The sequence below is a fragment of the Rissa tridactyla genome, chromosome 3 (genome assembly GCF_028500815.1).
Source record: "Rissa tridactyla isolate bRisTri1 chromosome 3, bRisTri1.patW.cur.20221130, whole genome shotgun sequence".
In the NCBI taxonomy this organism is placed as follows: domain Eukaryota; kingdom Metazoa; phylum Chordata; class Aves; order Charadriiformes; family Laridae; genus Rissa; species Rissa tridactyla.
Window position 1 is genome coordinate 47408931 of NC_071468.1, and position 13987 is coordinate 47422917.

The following is a 13987-nucleotide window of genomic DNA, read 5'->3' on the forward strand; positions in this document are numbered from 1 at the left end:
ATTTGCTGAAAAACACCGCTTACCTAACCTTGAGTCTAGAAGACTCAAAGAGCTACTGGAGACTGACTTAAAAATAAAAAGCAAACCTAGAAGTTACTTATATTGAACAAATCCTGACATAGCCATACTGACAGTAGGAGCTACCAAATAGACCTATGGTTCTGCACAGTTTTGTAACAAACCTGTAGAACTTAAGGATTGCATTTTAAAGAACACAATCAGATAGAAAACAGACTTTAAAACTGTTTCTGAATGCAATTACCTGTAGGCTTGTCCCAGACTTTTATATGCATCTATGAAGTCTGCTTTCTGCTTCAGAGCTTCTTTGAACGATTCAATGGCTTCCTACAGAAGGACACCAACAGAAGAAAATTGTCACTTACTGTATTTACTTAATTTTAGCATCCTCTGTAGTTACTAGCCATGGATTTACAGTTATTCACCAAAACCTTTGGAAGGAACAAACAAGGCATTAATTTATTACAAAAAAATCTATAAAGTAGTCATCATCATATAACAAATGAAATATTCCAACAATTTTTATGATAATGACAGATTTAGATAGAATTCCTTTGTCTAATATGCTACTGGAATGAGTGATTCTTTTAGCATTTTAATAGAATTCAGAGATGAGATCCCATCAGAGTTTGCTTTCAAAGCTCAGTCTGGTCCCCACGGCAAAGCAGTCTCTCCTTACGCTCTTCCCTCTTTATTCATAGTACATCTCTTAATTTTTGCAGTCCAAAAGACTCCTTCAAATCTGTACTCTGCCTTTCATTGTTTTATTGCATTCTGTGTTAGCTGCACAGTCAGCAAACGCTCTCTTGAGGGATTACAGAGTAAGCAATCATCTTCACACAATAGCACATACTGCTGCTGTGAGGAACACAAAGTAATAAAAATAAAATAGCTGAAAATAATTATATGCATACGTTCAAACAAATCTTCTTCAAAGGATTTTATTAAGAACTCAGGTTTTTAAACTGGCCTGGCTACATAAATTAGCAAATGCAGTACTGAGACTTGGAATTAAGGATGGAATAATCAACTACTTTACTACTTTTACAACTGAAAAGTATCCTGAAGTCTATAGTGCAAGAAATTAAATGCTATAAGGAAAGAATCATTAGTATCTTCAGTCAATTTAGATATTCTTATTCAGAAAAATTGTCAAATATATTCTGAGCACTACAACATGCACAAAAATATCTATTGAACAAAAATATAAAATAATCACCTACCATTACCGGTAGGCTCATGTCCTCTAGATAAGTTTTAACCCCAAGAGGATTAGTCCCCAAAGCAATGATCCAAATTAATATTCTCCCACCTTCACCCCAAATCTCAGTTTTCAACAAGCCTAGTAAAACCTAACAGATGATGTGCATGGCCTTCCTTTGAGAGGCAGTCTGAACCTGACTGGACACTGAGGTATACCTGGGCATGAAAAGTCACTCAGTCACAATTTCTCAGAACTTGAATATTGGAGAGGGAAGACACTTGCTTTGAGAAAAGAAATTGGGGGGAAGGAGATGGTGGTGCAGAAATGTGTTGATCTGCATATCAGAAAGAAGAAAACATTGCTTCTATTTTACAGATTGAGACGTTATTTATCCTTGTATGAGAAGCTGAAAAGTCCTTGACTTAGTGCAAACACTGCTTAGCAACAACTAAACATCAGTGTGTTATCAACATTATTCTCATCCTAAATCCAAAACACAACACTATACCAGCTCCTAGGAAGAAAATTAACTCTATCCCAGCCAAAACCAGGACACCTTGTCAGTTATATTTCTATCATCGTTTTCTGGGCTCTCTGCTACCTCCACCAAAAATCAGAAATTCAAGCAAACTATTATTTGCAACTCACTCACTTGACTGCAATAAGATAGAGACATTAGGTTCTGACAGGATTTTTTCATACAACCCTTTATGAATCCCAAGCTGTAAGCAGAGGTTAAAAAAAAAAAAGCTTCCACTCTGTTGGAATTTAGGAATCGCATAGTTGCATCCTCACTTTTCAAACTGAGGATTTCAGACAACTTGTCTAATTACTCTCCCATCAGAAAAACTGCAGCGGTATCTCTAAATACTTTACAAGCAAGAAATAGGTGCAATATTACTCCACCTAAAACATAGAGAAGTTTTGAGTCAGAAAATGATGAACCATTAGGAAAAGCATGGGAAGAACTTGCTTCCCTGCTGATTTTAGAATCTGAGGGAGCAACTACGTTCCCTCAATTTAGGTACAGAATCAACATACAGCTGAAATATACGTGCACAGAAGCAGGGCTCTCTATCAGCAGTTTCCTTGATTGTACATGTATATCAAACCTATGATATTTCTACTATTTTATAGAAATAACAAATTACAGCAACATTGTATTTGAAGTTACATATATAGCAAAGCAGATACAGGTCATTCAAGGAAGAATTTTAAATTATTTGCCTCTTCATTCCTTTCCTCTTCACAAAGCCTTGGGAGTCTCCATTCCATGGAAAGACATATTGAATATAACAATACAAATATTAGCCGAGGTGCCAAATACAAACGTCTTTCAAAGCACTCCATAAAGACCTCAGTTATTGATTTACTAAGATCCAGAAAGACCAGCAGTATTTACATGTCATACCATGAAGTATTACAGTCAGTAATGGCACCTTTTCGTTTTGCTTGCACTTTTTTGCCTTAAAAGGTCTTCCCTATGTGAAAGAAAATATATATATCAACACCTATGATATTTCTACTATTTTATAGAAGTAACTTGAAATAGAGGGTATTGCTCTACTTGGACTATTACTTAACATAACTTTACCTTCAAAAGTCCTCTGTGAAAAAAGGTTAAGCCTTTATAAAGCATAGCTATAGGCTGATTTTTGTTCAGTTCCAATGAGCGCTGAAAATCTTCATGGGCTGTTGCATAATCCTGTGATAAAGTAAATTTTAGATGACAGACAAAAACACAGTACAAACAAAGACAAATACATACTTTTATCTTCATAAAAGTAAACTACAGAATTTTGTTTAATATACGAAGTCAGTCTCAGGGCTAAGCAGCAATGATTGTCAACTGCCAGTCAGAGTATCAAAGAATAAGGACTGCACAATACACTTCAAACTTTTACAGCAAGTGCTATATAAAATGTAGTAAAGTAAGCGGAAAACTAGCTGGAAACAAACAGAGTGAAATTGGAAGAATAAAGTGGGAAATCAGCTATTTAGTACTCATACAATCTTTGAAGACTGAGTTCCCTGTTTTACATTAAAGAGTAAGAACAACACACACAGACTACATAGCAAAACAGGATGTTAGCGGTTTTGGTAGGGTTTTTTTGTTTCTCATCGTGTGGTACATTTGGGTTTTTTAAGTATATAGGGCAGTTGCTGCCTTGGCCATAATTGTTTTCCTTTTTAGAGTGGCATTTAACCACACTACTTAAATGCAGCTGTAGGTTATAAATCAAGTCAAATTCTTTATCCATATCCTACTCCTCAAACATACAAAACAATCCAAGACACGCTTGCAAGGTACTTGCCCTCTGATTCTCTGTATTAAATAGATATGCAGATGAAATACTTGAAGAATACCTCTGAACTGTCAGAAAGTCAACTACAGGAAAATCAAGGCTTTAGTTGTTGTTTTGGTTTTTTAATTTAAATAGGAAAGAAGCTCTTGAACAGAAGTAACAACTGGCACAAATGACAACAAAATAATCAACAACAACCACACAAACAAAACCAAACAGAATCCCCAAAATCCACTAACCTCAGATATGAAGTAAAGGGTACCTCTGTGCCTGTAGAGCCGTGCGGATGGTTGTAGCTGAATAGCTTTGGTGAGATCAGATAATGCTTCACTGATTCGTCCTAGTGGGGACAATATCTAAGAGTATAAAACAAAAGCATAGTCTAGAGTAAACAGGCTGAATAGATTTGGTTTAGAAACATGAAGATTATTCTTTTTCACGTTCAGCTGTAACAGAGCAGCTGTATTTGCTAGAACAGGCTGGAACATTCTCCTATAAATTTCAGTACTTATTGCTTTTAAACCGCTATCAGAGGGAAAATCTGAAAGCATTTTTCTCCAAAAAATATTGGTGAATATACATGAACATCACCAATAACATTTGCAGAACCTAGTATTCCAAATAAAAACAAGTCAGCCAAAATAAAATTCTCTACATCAACTTATTTCAACACATTCAACTGAAAATGTAATTAAAGTATTCTCATAAACCTTTTTATTTTGACAAAGTATTCCCCCCAATGGTCTCTCTTCCAATTATTGGAATGCCTTTCACATTTTTAGATCCAGATTATTAAACAGTGTATTAGCAATTCATTAAAACATGAAAATTGTGAATTACAATTTCATATTATGGCAGTTATTATACGGTATGCTGACTTTAATAAATATTTACTTTTTTGATTTTTCTACAAAGCTGCTTCTTGAAATTCATTTTCTGCAATATTAAATTACTAAAAAACTAAACATGATTTTCAAAATGAAAAGTATCTGTGTATCTGAATGATATTTAACCTACATGCACGAATATAACACCAAAACATTTGATTAAAAACTCATTCTTTACAAGTTTGGCATTTTACCAACTAGTCCTAACAATAAATTTACTAAGGTAAAAAAACCCAAACCAAACAAAACATACATAATCTTGCTATACAGTATGGCAAAACCTAAACACTTAGACATAATATATGCTATTCTATTGGCTACAGTAACTCTGTATGGTGTATGTTTCATTTTAAAAATAATCACTCCACAAAGTACACTGTTTGGGAGCAAATATATATATATTAAAAGAAAGGAGGAATGCTTGAAGAAAAGCACATATAAGAACTTTAATCACTAAATCAACGAAGAAATACTTGAAAACACCGTATAATTGCAACTTCTCCAAAAATCTAAAGAGAGACAAAAAGTGCTCACTTCTGCTCGCTGTTCAAATACTTCAGGATGATCTGGTTCTAGACTAATCACCCTACTTAGCTCAAAGAGAGCAAGTTCAGCATTTTTCATATCCTGAAAAGGAGAAAAATAAACAAGGTAAACAACTGTGCATGCTTAGAGTAACATACTCCGAAGACTGAAGGACAACTAGATTGGCTAAATTTCTGAAAGTGTATCAGTTTACATGAAAAGCTCTTCACACCTTTTCTAATAACATTAAGATGCAGTATACTACAAATAGCTGGAAAAAACCACCCCACCTATCTGCTATAAACAAGAAAAATAAACTTTGTTTGTACAAATAATCAATTATTTATTAGTATAACTCTGTGAATAAACATTAGGTTTATGGCTCTATATGGCTCCCACATGAACTCCAACACACACGCATACACTCACCCACCAGCGTTTTCCTCAGTACTGTCTGCAACTTAATCCAAGTAGTACTGGCAAATGGGTTGATACCGTCAGCATTGTGCCTATCTAGGTTTTTATATTGTCCTCAAAAAATTGTAGAATGGAAGCAGATAATTGAAAAAAAAAATCCAAATTGGTTATATAGTGAGTTCTCTATTAGATTTCATTGATCTTTTTCTTCTTTTTCAAGGCAAAGAAATTTTGCATGTGGTTAACGTCATCTTTGCATCTTGAAAGTGTCGCTCACAGAAACTTTTATAAAGTGAAGCTGTCTCAACATCTAGCCGAACTGAGAAAACAAACTCATGTTGGTGTTAAAAACATGCAAATCTGAGGGACGTCAAGCTCCTGCCAGCACCACTGAAGAATTAAATATTCTGCACTATTAAATAGTTATTGAACTATTATTTCTTCTAGAATTCCAGCAACCAGTGAATCACAATTCAACAGGCCACAAACTCAAACTACAAGGACCATAGTCTACTTTTAAATTTATTTTTGCTCAGGGAATTGTTTGAGCAGTCAAACGTAACAAATTAAGTAAATAAATGAGCTACAGTAATTGAACTTTGAATTTTTTTTAACAAATTCAAGGTCGTATACGTATGAAGAGGAATAGGCGATCAAGAAGGAACATAAAGCCTACTGGATTGCAAGAGTTGATGATGTTTCCAAGTTGCAATAAAAGTCTTTTTCATTTCCAAATACAGACTAGATGTGAAGACAAATTCAGTGGGACTTCATAAACCTACTTCTCAGAGGCAAACTGCCTGTTATCTAATAACTCTTTCAAGTGGCTGTGGTTCCCAGCCTTACTATCCACCACTCACAATTGTGCCTGTATTCTCCTTTGGTACCCTTGCTTCACATTGCTTTATTTCCACAGTCCCACAAAGCAAATGTACCTATGGCTTGAGCAGTATGATCCACTAGATCCCTTTATGTTATGGAGCACATACCAAGGGATGGACACATCATTATAGTAGAACAGCACAAAGACTTTGGGATGCACCTATCAAGTTCTAATCAGTCTAGCTCCTCCTGTTATAGGCTTTGTTATAGTTTGGATTCAAATAATTCAGTCAGATAATAATTTAAATAATTATCTACTCACATGTAGTCCTTTTTTTCCGTATGCTATCCCACGTCCATAAATTGCACTAACCAGCTCTGGTTCTTCCTGTTAAGATTAAAAATTAACATAATGATCAGTTGCTTGGTTCTTTTTAAAAGGTATCTTTCTTCGGTAGGTATTTAATTCTTGCTGATCTTAAGTAGTAAGCAATGAACAATGACAGTTATCTGTCCATACTTTCATATGCTCACAACTACCAATTCAATTTATTGGAATTGTTCTAGAGTATTTGTCTGGAAAATGAGCTACACAGAGTGCAGTTACAGTGTCAGTGACCACCCATCAGAAGCTATGTACACATTAGCGTACTCTGTTGTTCAAACTTCATTACTTGTAACTCATTGGTAATTATACGACTTCTTTTGTCTAATGTCATTGAGGTGATAACAAAAAAAAAAAAAAAAAATACAATTCAGCCAGTCAAAGCTTGCTTTGTTCCTAATTAAATTCAAGATTTAAAATACGGAAGCAGGAAGTCGTGACATCCTGATGAAATCTGCATTCAGGCAACAACTAAAACTAGAGGTATTCTGCCTAAATAGTTCAAAATTCAAACGAACCTTCCTTGCATTAGATTTAACTCCTTGGCTTTCCAACTCGGGCACTTAAGGCGATGCATCTTACATAGTCAATCTACTTCTTGTTCAACGTTATTTACTCCAGCCATGGTTTCCCACCCAAATTTGAAGAACTACAACAGCAAAACCAGTTTTCTTGGCACAACAATGCCTACACAGTCAGTTTCCCTGAAAACCAGTCAGGAATCACACATCTTCACACCTGCAACCAACACAGCCATCCTACAAAAGTTTGCAGTGTAGACCTGGTCTCATTGAACTGGGACAACTGCCAAGAAACAAATTTTTTCATTGACAAAACAGCAGAGGTGTAGCACACCAATGCTGGCAGCATTGCCAGACTTGAGCTGATTCCAAGTGTACACTTGCCAACATCAACTTCAGGTAACTTGCCTGCTTCTAATACAGTAGCTAAGCAAGGCTGGTTTGTTCTGTTGAATGTTTTAATACTCACTACATATGTATTTTAAACTGCCTTATGGAAGACACAGTGAACAATCACAACTGCTTTACAGCCTTTCAGGCATACAATAAGCATGATAGTCACTTCAACTGAGATGTGTGCATAGTAAAGGTACTCTATTATATACATACTTCTCATACAGACTTGCTGTATCTTGCCTGTCTTCACTTAGATTAAGTTTCCCTCTTAATAAAGAGAAGGCAGGAAACATATATAAGTCCAGTGGTTTTTGAAGCAGGATTTCTCATTAGGGTTAAAAAAAAAAAGCATTCCTCACATTAAAAAAAAATTGAAGACAGATATCAGTAAACACCTGAAAGAACCCAAACAAACAAAAAACCCAACAAAAAACATACTTGTCCTCTGATAAATTCCCCAGAATAATTCCATTAAATTGCCACATTTTCACCCAATTCAAGTATGAGACATATGACACTTGAGTTAAAAAAGATACATGCTAGTATTCACAGTATTGCTTTCATCTTGCATTTGTGCACTACAGCCAATTTACATCAAAAAGCAGGTCCATGCTTTTGGTAGTCCCAGGTTCTTAGCCATGAAAATACAATATTTTGAAATCAGCTTTAGTTGAATCTTTTGAACCGTTGGGGTTGATTTCGTTTTAAAAGTGGATACCTTCTACTTCTTAGAAGAAGATTCTGAATTCTTTACCTTGGTCAGAAAATAAAATAATCTTGAAGTATTAGTTAGATTTTACGTATATATTAAATTCATCACACACATTAAATTACCACTGAAGAAGGATAAAACCAGCATACAAAATAATTTATCACCGCAAAAGCAATGTGGTACTTGTCGCTAGAATAAGTGATCTCTGTCAGGTTTTTTCTGATGTTACTGGCAACATGTTAACTGTTGCCCCAGAAAAAATCCACATTAAAATATCTCAGCCTACACATTAATAGAGCAATTAAAGGAATTTCAATTTTGCACAGGTCAGGTTTGGGAAGATGCTTTTTTTCTTTGTCAAAGTGCCATAAAAAGTTTATTCCTACAGATGAGAAAAATTCTCAACAAATAACCAAGATACTGAATCACCTGATTTTAAGAGTATGCTTATGTTTGGATGGAAAAAATGAACAAATAATAGAATCATTACTCTCATTTTAAAATCCTTAATTGAATCTTTGTTTCAGTAAAACCATATGTCGTAATGGATAATTGCATAAAGTGATTTTTTAGGGGTCCAAACAGAAAACTTACCTGCAGCATTGTTGAAAAATGTCGTATGGCTTCATCATACAAGCCGTTGCCAATCAACACGTAAGCAATTGCTAACAAAAAATTACAAACATAAATAAAACAGAAAAAACATTTTTTTTAATACATTTTACAATTTGGCTGTATTTAACATAAGTTCCTACATTGCACTGAAGATTTAAATAGTCAAATGATTTCTGAACTGCCACTGAAATGACTTCCTTCAACCACTACCTATCATTAATTAATTATTCAATTCATACTGTGATCATCAGAATTGGGTTCAGGTCTTGTGGTTTATTTGGGTTTTTTTCTCTCTCCTTTTTGCAAGTTGTTTAGGAAAGGATCCATGTTTTCTTCTAAAGTACTTAGACCAGGAAAAGTACCATAATCCCATTTAGTAACCCTAAATGCTTTCCCAATTGTAAGTGAGCCTGGGTAACACTGGCTATCTTTTTTTGATACTTCCACTACAGAACATCTGATTGTACTTGTTTGTATGCATTTTGCTAAACTTTACAAGCTCACAATGAGTTTTTCCTTCATTTGCATTATCTAGAAAAACTACAACTAAAGTGATTCCTTTGCTTATAAAAATGACAATAAAAAATAACAATCTTTACCGATGTTAAAATTATGAAAAGTTTTAAAGTTCTTGCATTTCCCCCCACTTTGGAGCAGAAGCAAGTGTTTGAAAAAGAAACAGAACACTGTTTTAAAAACACGTTCCTGTAATCTCCACAAGATATAAAAATACAGTCAAGTCACAGGACTGGAAAGCTGTGGTTGCGCTTGCATGACTGAAGTTCAGTTCTGACAGCGAAATATCTTAAGACTGTTTCATTTCACATATTTTAATCTCTCACGGTTCTTAACTCTGGACTAAAGTCTGTCTACACTGCTCACAAAAACCAAGTGTCTTGCAGACTAGAGCTATGAAAGTTAAAGTACAACTTTTCCCCAGACAGTTCACATGAATGGCTGGCATTGGAACTAAGACCAGGGGTTCACCTTTCCCCATACTTTCAGTGAGGTTTAGCAGTCATCTAAACAGAATGGAAGAGGCGCCTGTTGGCTTAATTATTTACTCAAACACGAGAAGAGACAAATAAGCCAGTTAGAACAAAGGTATTTTTAATAGGACACAGACTTTCATGCAGGCAGAGCCACATTGTTTTGGTAGTGTTGCTAAGCACTGTTCATTAAAGGCAGAAAAAAGTTAAATGAAAAAGAAATAAGAAATGTATTTAATCCAGAGCTTGCCTCATTCTTGGAGCATTTGTATTATGCAGAGGAAGTACTTGTGTACAATATAAGCTTTTTCCTCAATACATAAGCAGCTTCAGTTGCTACAGATACATAGCATTGCCAAAAAAGGAAAGAAAATTGGTAGAGTGAAGGACAGGTTGAAGAGCTCTTGAATTTTCCTCACTTCATTCTCCTCCAAGACTACACAGATCTTAGTATCATCTTTATGGTTCCAAGCCCAGAACACAGAACAGTTGGCACGTAAAATAAAATCAACTCAACCATGACTGTATTAAATAAAAAGGGGGGGAAGTAAGATAATGAAGACTCATTGTCTTGCTGATAACGAGTTTATTTTATTTATCCAAGACTCCGGGCAAAACACAGGTCATAGACTATGTCTGTAAAACTGTGGCAAGTGATTGGCAGCTAGTAGCTGATACAGTATCAGCTGCTTTTAAATTTTATCTCTTCAATTATTCTTTTCATCTTTAATTAAATACTACAAAAATACAAGTACTTTATTATGAAAAATCTAAGGGTTAACAATGGTCCATTATCTCAAGCATTTGGGTACCAACATCGCTTCACAATGCCCCATACATTTCACACCACTTTTCCTCAGAACAGTTAAAAGTAACATGCACAAACAAGGACTCAGGCTCCTCACACCGTGACATGCTTGAAATAAAGTGGGTAGATAGGTGTCAGCCTACAGGCCAAACACGAGGATGGGAACCTTCTGGCATAGTCTTCCAAGTCTACAGAGCAGATACTAAAAGCCTCAAATATTTTCTGCTGGATGGAAGTTCGGTATTCCCTGCAAGATTCTATGAACACAGGTATGCTAGGAATATGAGAAAAGATTACGTCCCAAAGTTTTCCTGGATAAGTCTGTGAAGGCAGAAATTATGTCAACAAAAAACTACTCAATTGCTTTAATTTCATGAGACAACTTATGAGGAAAGTCTCCCTTTGCTCTTATATAAAGGACAGTCTGCTGCCTTCCTTGACATACATCCTCAACAATCTCTTTGCCGCCTCATAATACCTCTACTTCCTACAGAGGATATCAGTTTGGAGAAGCAGCGCAAGTAATCCTTCCTCAAGTCTTTTGAGAAAAGTATTTCCTGTTGCTTTATTTGAAATGCCTCCATTTTCTGTGATTAGTGTGCTTTGAAAAAACATCAAGTAGCAGCCTCCCTAAGGACACAATTCAGAAAGTCCTCCTGCTGCCTATAAGTGTTGCTCGGAAGAGCTGGAGGGGGGGAGGGGGGCAAGATCTATGCTTGATGGAAAGCATATTCCATTTAGTCATCAACAATGACAGAAAAAGGCAAGCAGGAAGTACCTGAGATTGCTTAACAGGATTTAAGCAAAATGCTTTTTGAACACCTGCTTAAGCAGACACGGTGAAGAATTCTAGTGAGCAAAGCAGAAAAGATTTTTAGGAAGAGAGATACATATATGCAAGACCAGAGAAAACTCACTGTATTTTCAGGCTTATTAGGATCACTTTAAAATGAGTGTATCACTAAGGAGTCACCGGTTTAGTTTCAAGACATTCAGTGCTAATAATTAGCACGTAATTCACCTGCACAAACCTTATATAAGGCATCTTACCCAATTCTTCATTTGTGTTGTCATTATCAGTAGCAAATGGAAATCGTTTTTGCTCTGCAAGTAACTTCGCTTGACTCTGTAAAACATCATGTTTTTTAAGTGTTCAGCAAACAACAATAAAGAATTCAATAGAAACCTTGTGTCTTAAATTCTTAAGAGAACGCCTTAAATCAAGAAGTTAAGACTAGTGCATTTCCTTTAAAATAACTGAAAACAAATTAATTCCTAGTCTTCCACAGGGATAAAAACTGCTCTTTAGTCAGGTGCTGCTGTTATCCTCTCTAGCATAAGGCTAACCAAACCTCTCAGATGAAAGGACATCGTCAGCAGTTTACCAGTGGCCGATGTTTCTACATTACATCTGCTTAACATGAAGTTTCAGAACTACGTGCCACTCCATAGGAAAGTTTATACTCTTTACCCCATTAATTATTCCTTCATCTCCTGCAAAGGCAAGGGTACTACAGAAGAGTAGAACACTGAAAATGACACGCTCAAAAGAGTATCGCTTCAGCAACAAAAACAAGTTTAACTTAACAGTGCCATTCTAAAGTAAGAAGTATTTTAACAATAACTTTCTATCAGTTACAGACTTTGTTCAGCCAGCTGAACCTCATCTAAGATTTCTGTTCCCCAAATAATGTGCCTACAGAAAAAAAAAACTGCCAAAGACAACCCCTCAGAAATATAGAAATACTCTACTCTGTTCATTTTCACAAGTATTTTCCATAGACAGATGTAAGCCTACCAGAGCAGTTTATGTCATAAAAATACAAAATTCTCATTTAATCAATAGGTCTTCCAAACTGTTTTAGGAAGCAAGAAGGGGAAAAAATAACTTCTCTCAGTTCTCTTCTCTTCTTTCAGCTTAACAGCTCATATGTACATCTTTAACTTCAGAGAAGACAGGTAAACACCTTAAACTTCAGAGAACATATTTAACTCATCATTTTCTCTACTGAGAGGACTGCACTTTGTCCTCCTCCCTTCCACTTTTTTTGGCTTCTTCAATCAAAGGTAACCTCATTACATGTGTCCATGACACAGAGATTTTAATGATCTACAAAGTGCAAAAGTAACTGGCCAAATCCCATTGCACAGTTTCTACCCTGTTCACATAATAATCTCGGGAATGAGAGGAAAGTCCAGTCTGCTCTAAAAACTTGATTATTTTGGAGGGTATGAACGATTAGCAAATTGGATTTTACAAGCCTTGTTTTTACTGAAATTAGAGATCATGTATGAACTCTACATTACGCTATAAGGTTCTGAGAATTATTATTCCACCTACTGCTGCACCTACAGTAAGAGAATGGAAAAGTTCTTTTCCTCATAGAAAAAAAAGCATTAAAAACAGCACAAGAGTAGGGTTCAACAAGTATGCCGATGAGAAAACTAAATCTACGTTGCAGACCATACATATTTACAAATCACACACCTCCAAACACAACCTTTTTATATCGCCAATGGCCTTCAGGTAATTTCCAGAAAACCTACTTCAGAAAGTGACCTTCAATATTTAACTCTGCAAAACGTTATTCTTCTATAATTGTATTAACATTAGAAAAAAAAAAAATCACTTTTACTAAAGTACAGCCTCTTCCTTGGTGGATTTACAAAAAAAGGCCTACACTTTGCCTGCAGACAAAAGATATGATATAGGAAGATTCCATGCTGGGTACTGGAGAATAAGCTACAATCAAAAGAATCTGGCATTACATTAATATCCTATGAATTACAGAGCTGCATGTGACACTCGGCAAGAGAAGTACCACAAAGTTTCCCCCACCCTCATCCACCTCGTCTCTTTTGTTATCACAAAACAACAGAATAGTGTTTGGTTCTTGGGGTGGGGGAGGAAGGCGATTCATACTTCTTCAACAAATTCTGAATCCAGTTCTAAGTTAAATATCCTGCAGCTCTATACACAAAAAATTGCAAGTCATTCTGCCTTCAAGAAATGAGAGAAGAATTTTCATCACAGCAACAGCTCCCAATAGGTTGAATTGTTGTTCTCTTCAAAACAATTTTTTTTTTGAAACAGGGAGATTTCTAACAAATATATATTTCATAGCCTTAGAAAGAATTGCTGGTACCGCTAGAGTAGACTAGACAGAAGATGTGATCTTTATCTGGTGAAGTAATGTCTAAGGAGAATATTTAAGTTAAATAATTGACTTGGTGGATTTGCAGCAGTTTTATTTCCAAATGCCACCTTCAGAGAAGTTGCTTCAAATTAGAATACTGTTTCCACGCTCCCCCATAGCAAATAATTCCTACAAATTTGCCAAGGCTTCTTTGTATACTCACATGGGAATTATTTAAAGATTTT

At 35.5% G+C, this 13987-nt stretch overlaps 1 protein-coding gene across 6 annotated transcripts in view; it reads right to left on the minus strand.

Moving 5' to 3' along the window:
- TTC13 (tetratricopeptide repeat domain 13) overlaps window positions 1–13987 on the minus strand; it is a 55055-nt gene that overhangs the window by 36113 nt on the left and 4955 nt on the right. For 5 of the 6 annotated variants that reach the window (XR_008465366.1, XR_008465365.1, XR_008465368.1 and 2 more), the window contains exons 3-9: window positions 11656–11731; window positions 8788–8858; window positions 6502–6567; window positions 4950–5042; window positions 3768–3884; window positions 2817–2927; window positions 263–345 (exon numbers count right to left, since the gene is read on the minus strand). Coding sequence is in view for 2 of the 6 variants with exons in the window: in XM_054194996.1 (XP_054050971.1) it covers window positions 263–345; window positions 2817–2927; window positions 3768–3884; window positions 4950–5042; window positions 6502–6567; window positions 8788–8858; window positions 11656–11731 (617 nt within the window). In the remaining 4 variants the exon portion in view is untranslated. The remainder of the gene's footprint in view (window positions 1–262; window positions 346–2816; window positions 2928–3767; window positions 3885–4949; window positions 5043–6501; window positions 6568–8787; window positions 8859–11655; window positions 11732–13987) is intronic. The other variant, XR_008465367.1, reaches the window with a different exon arrangement.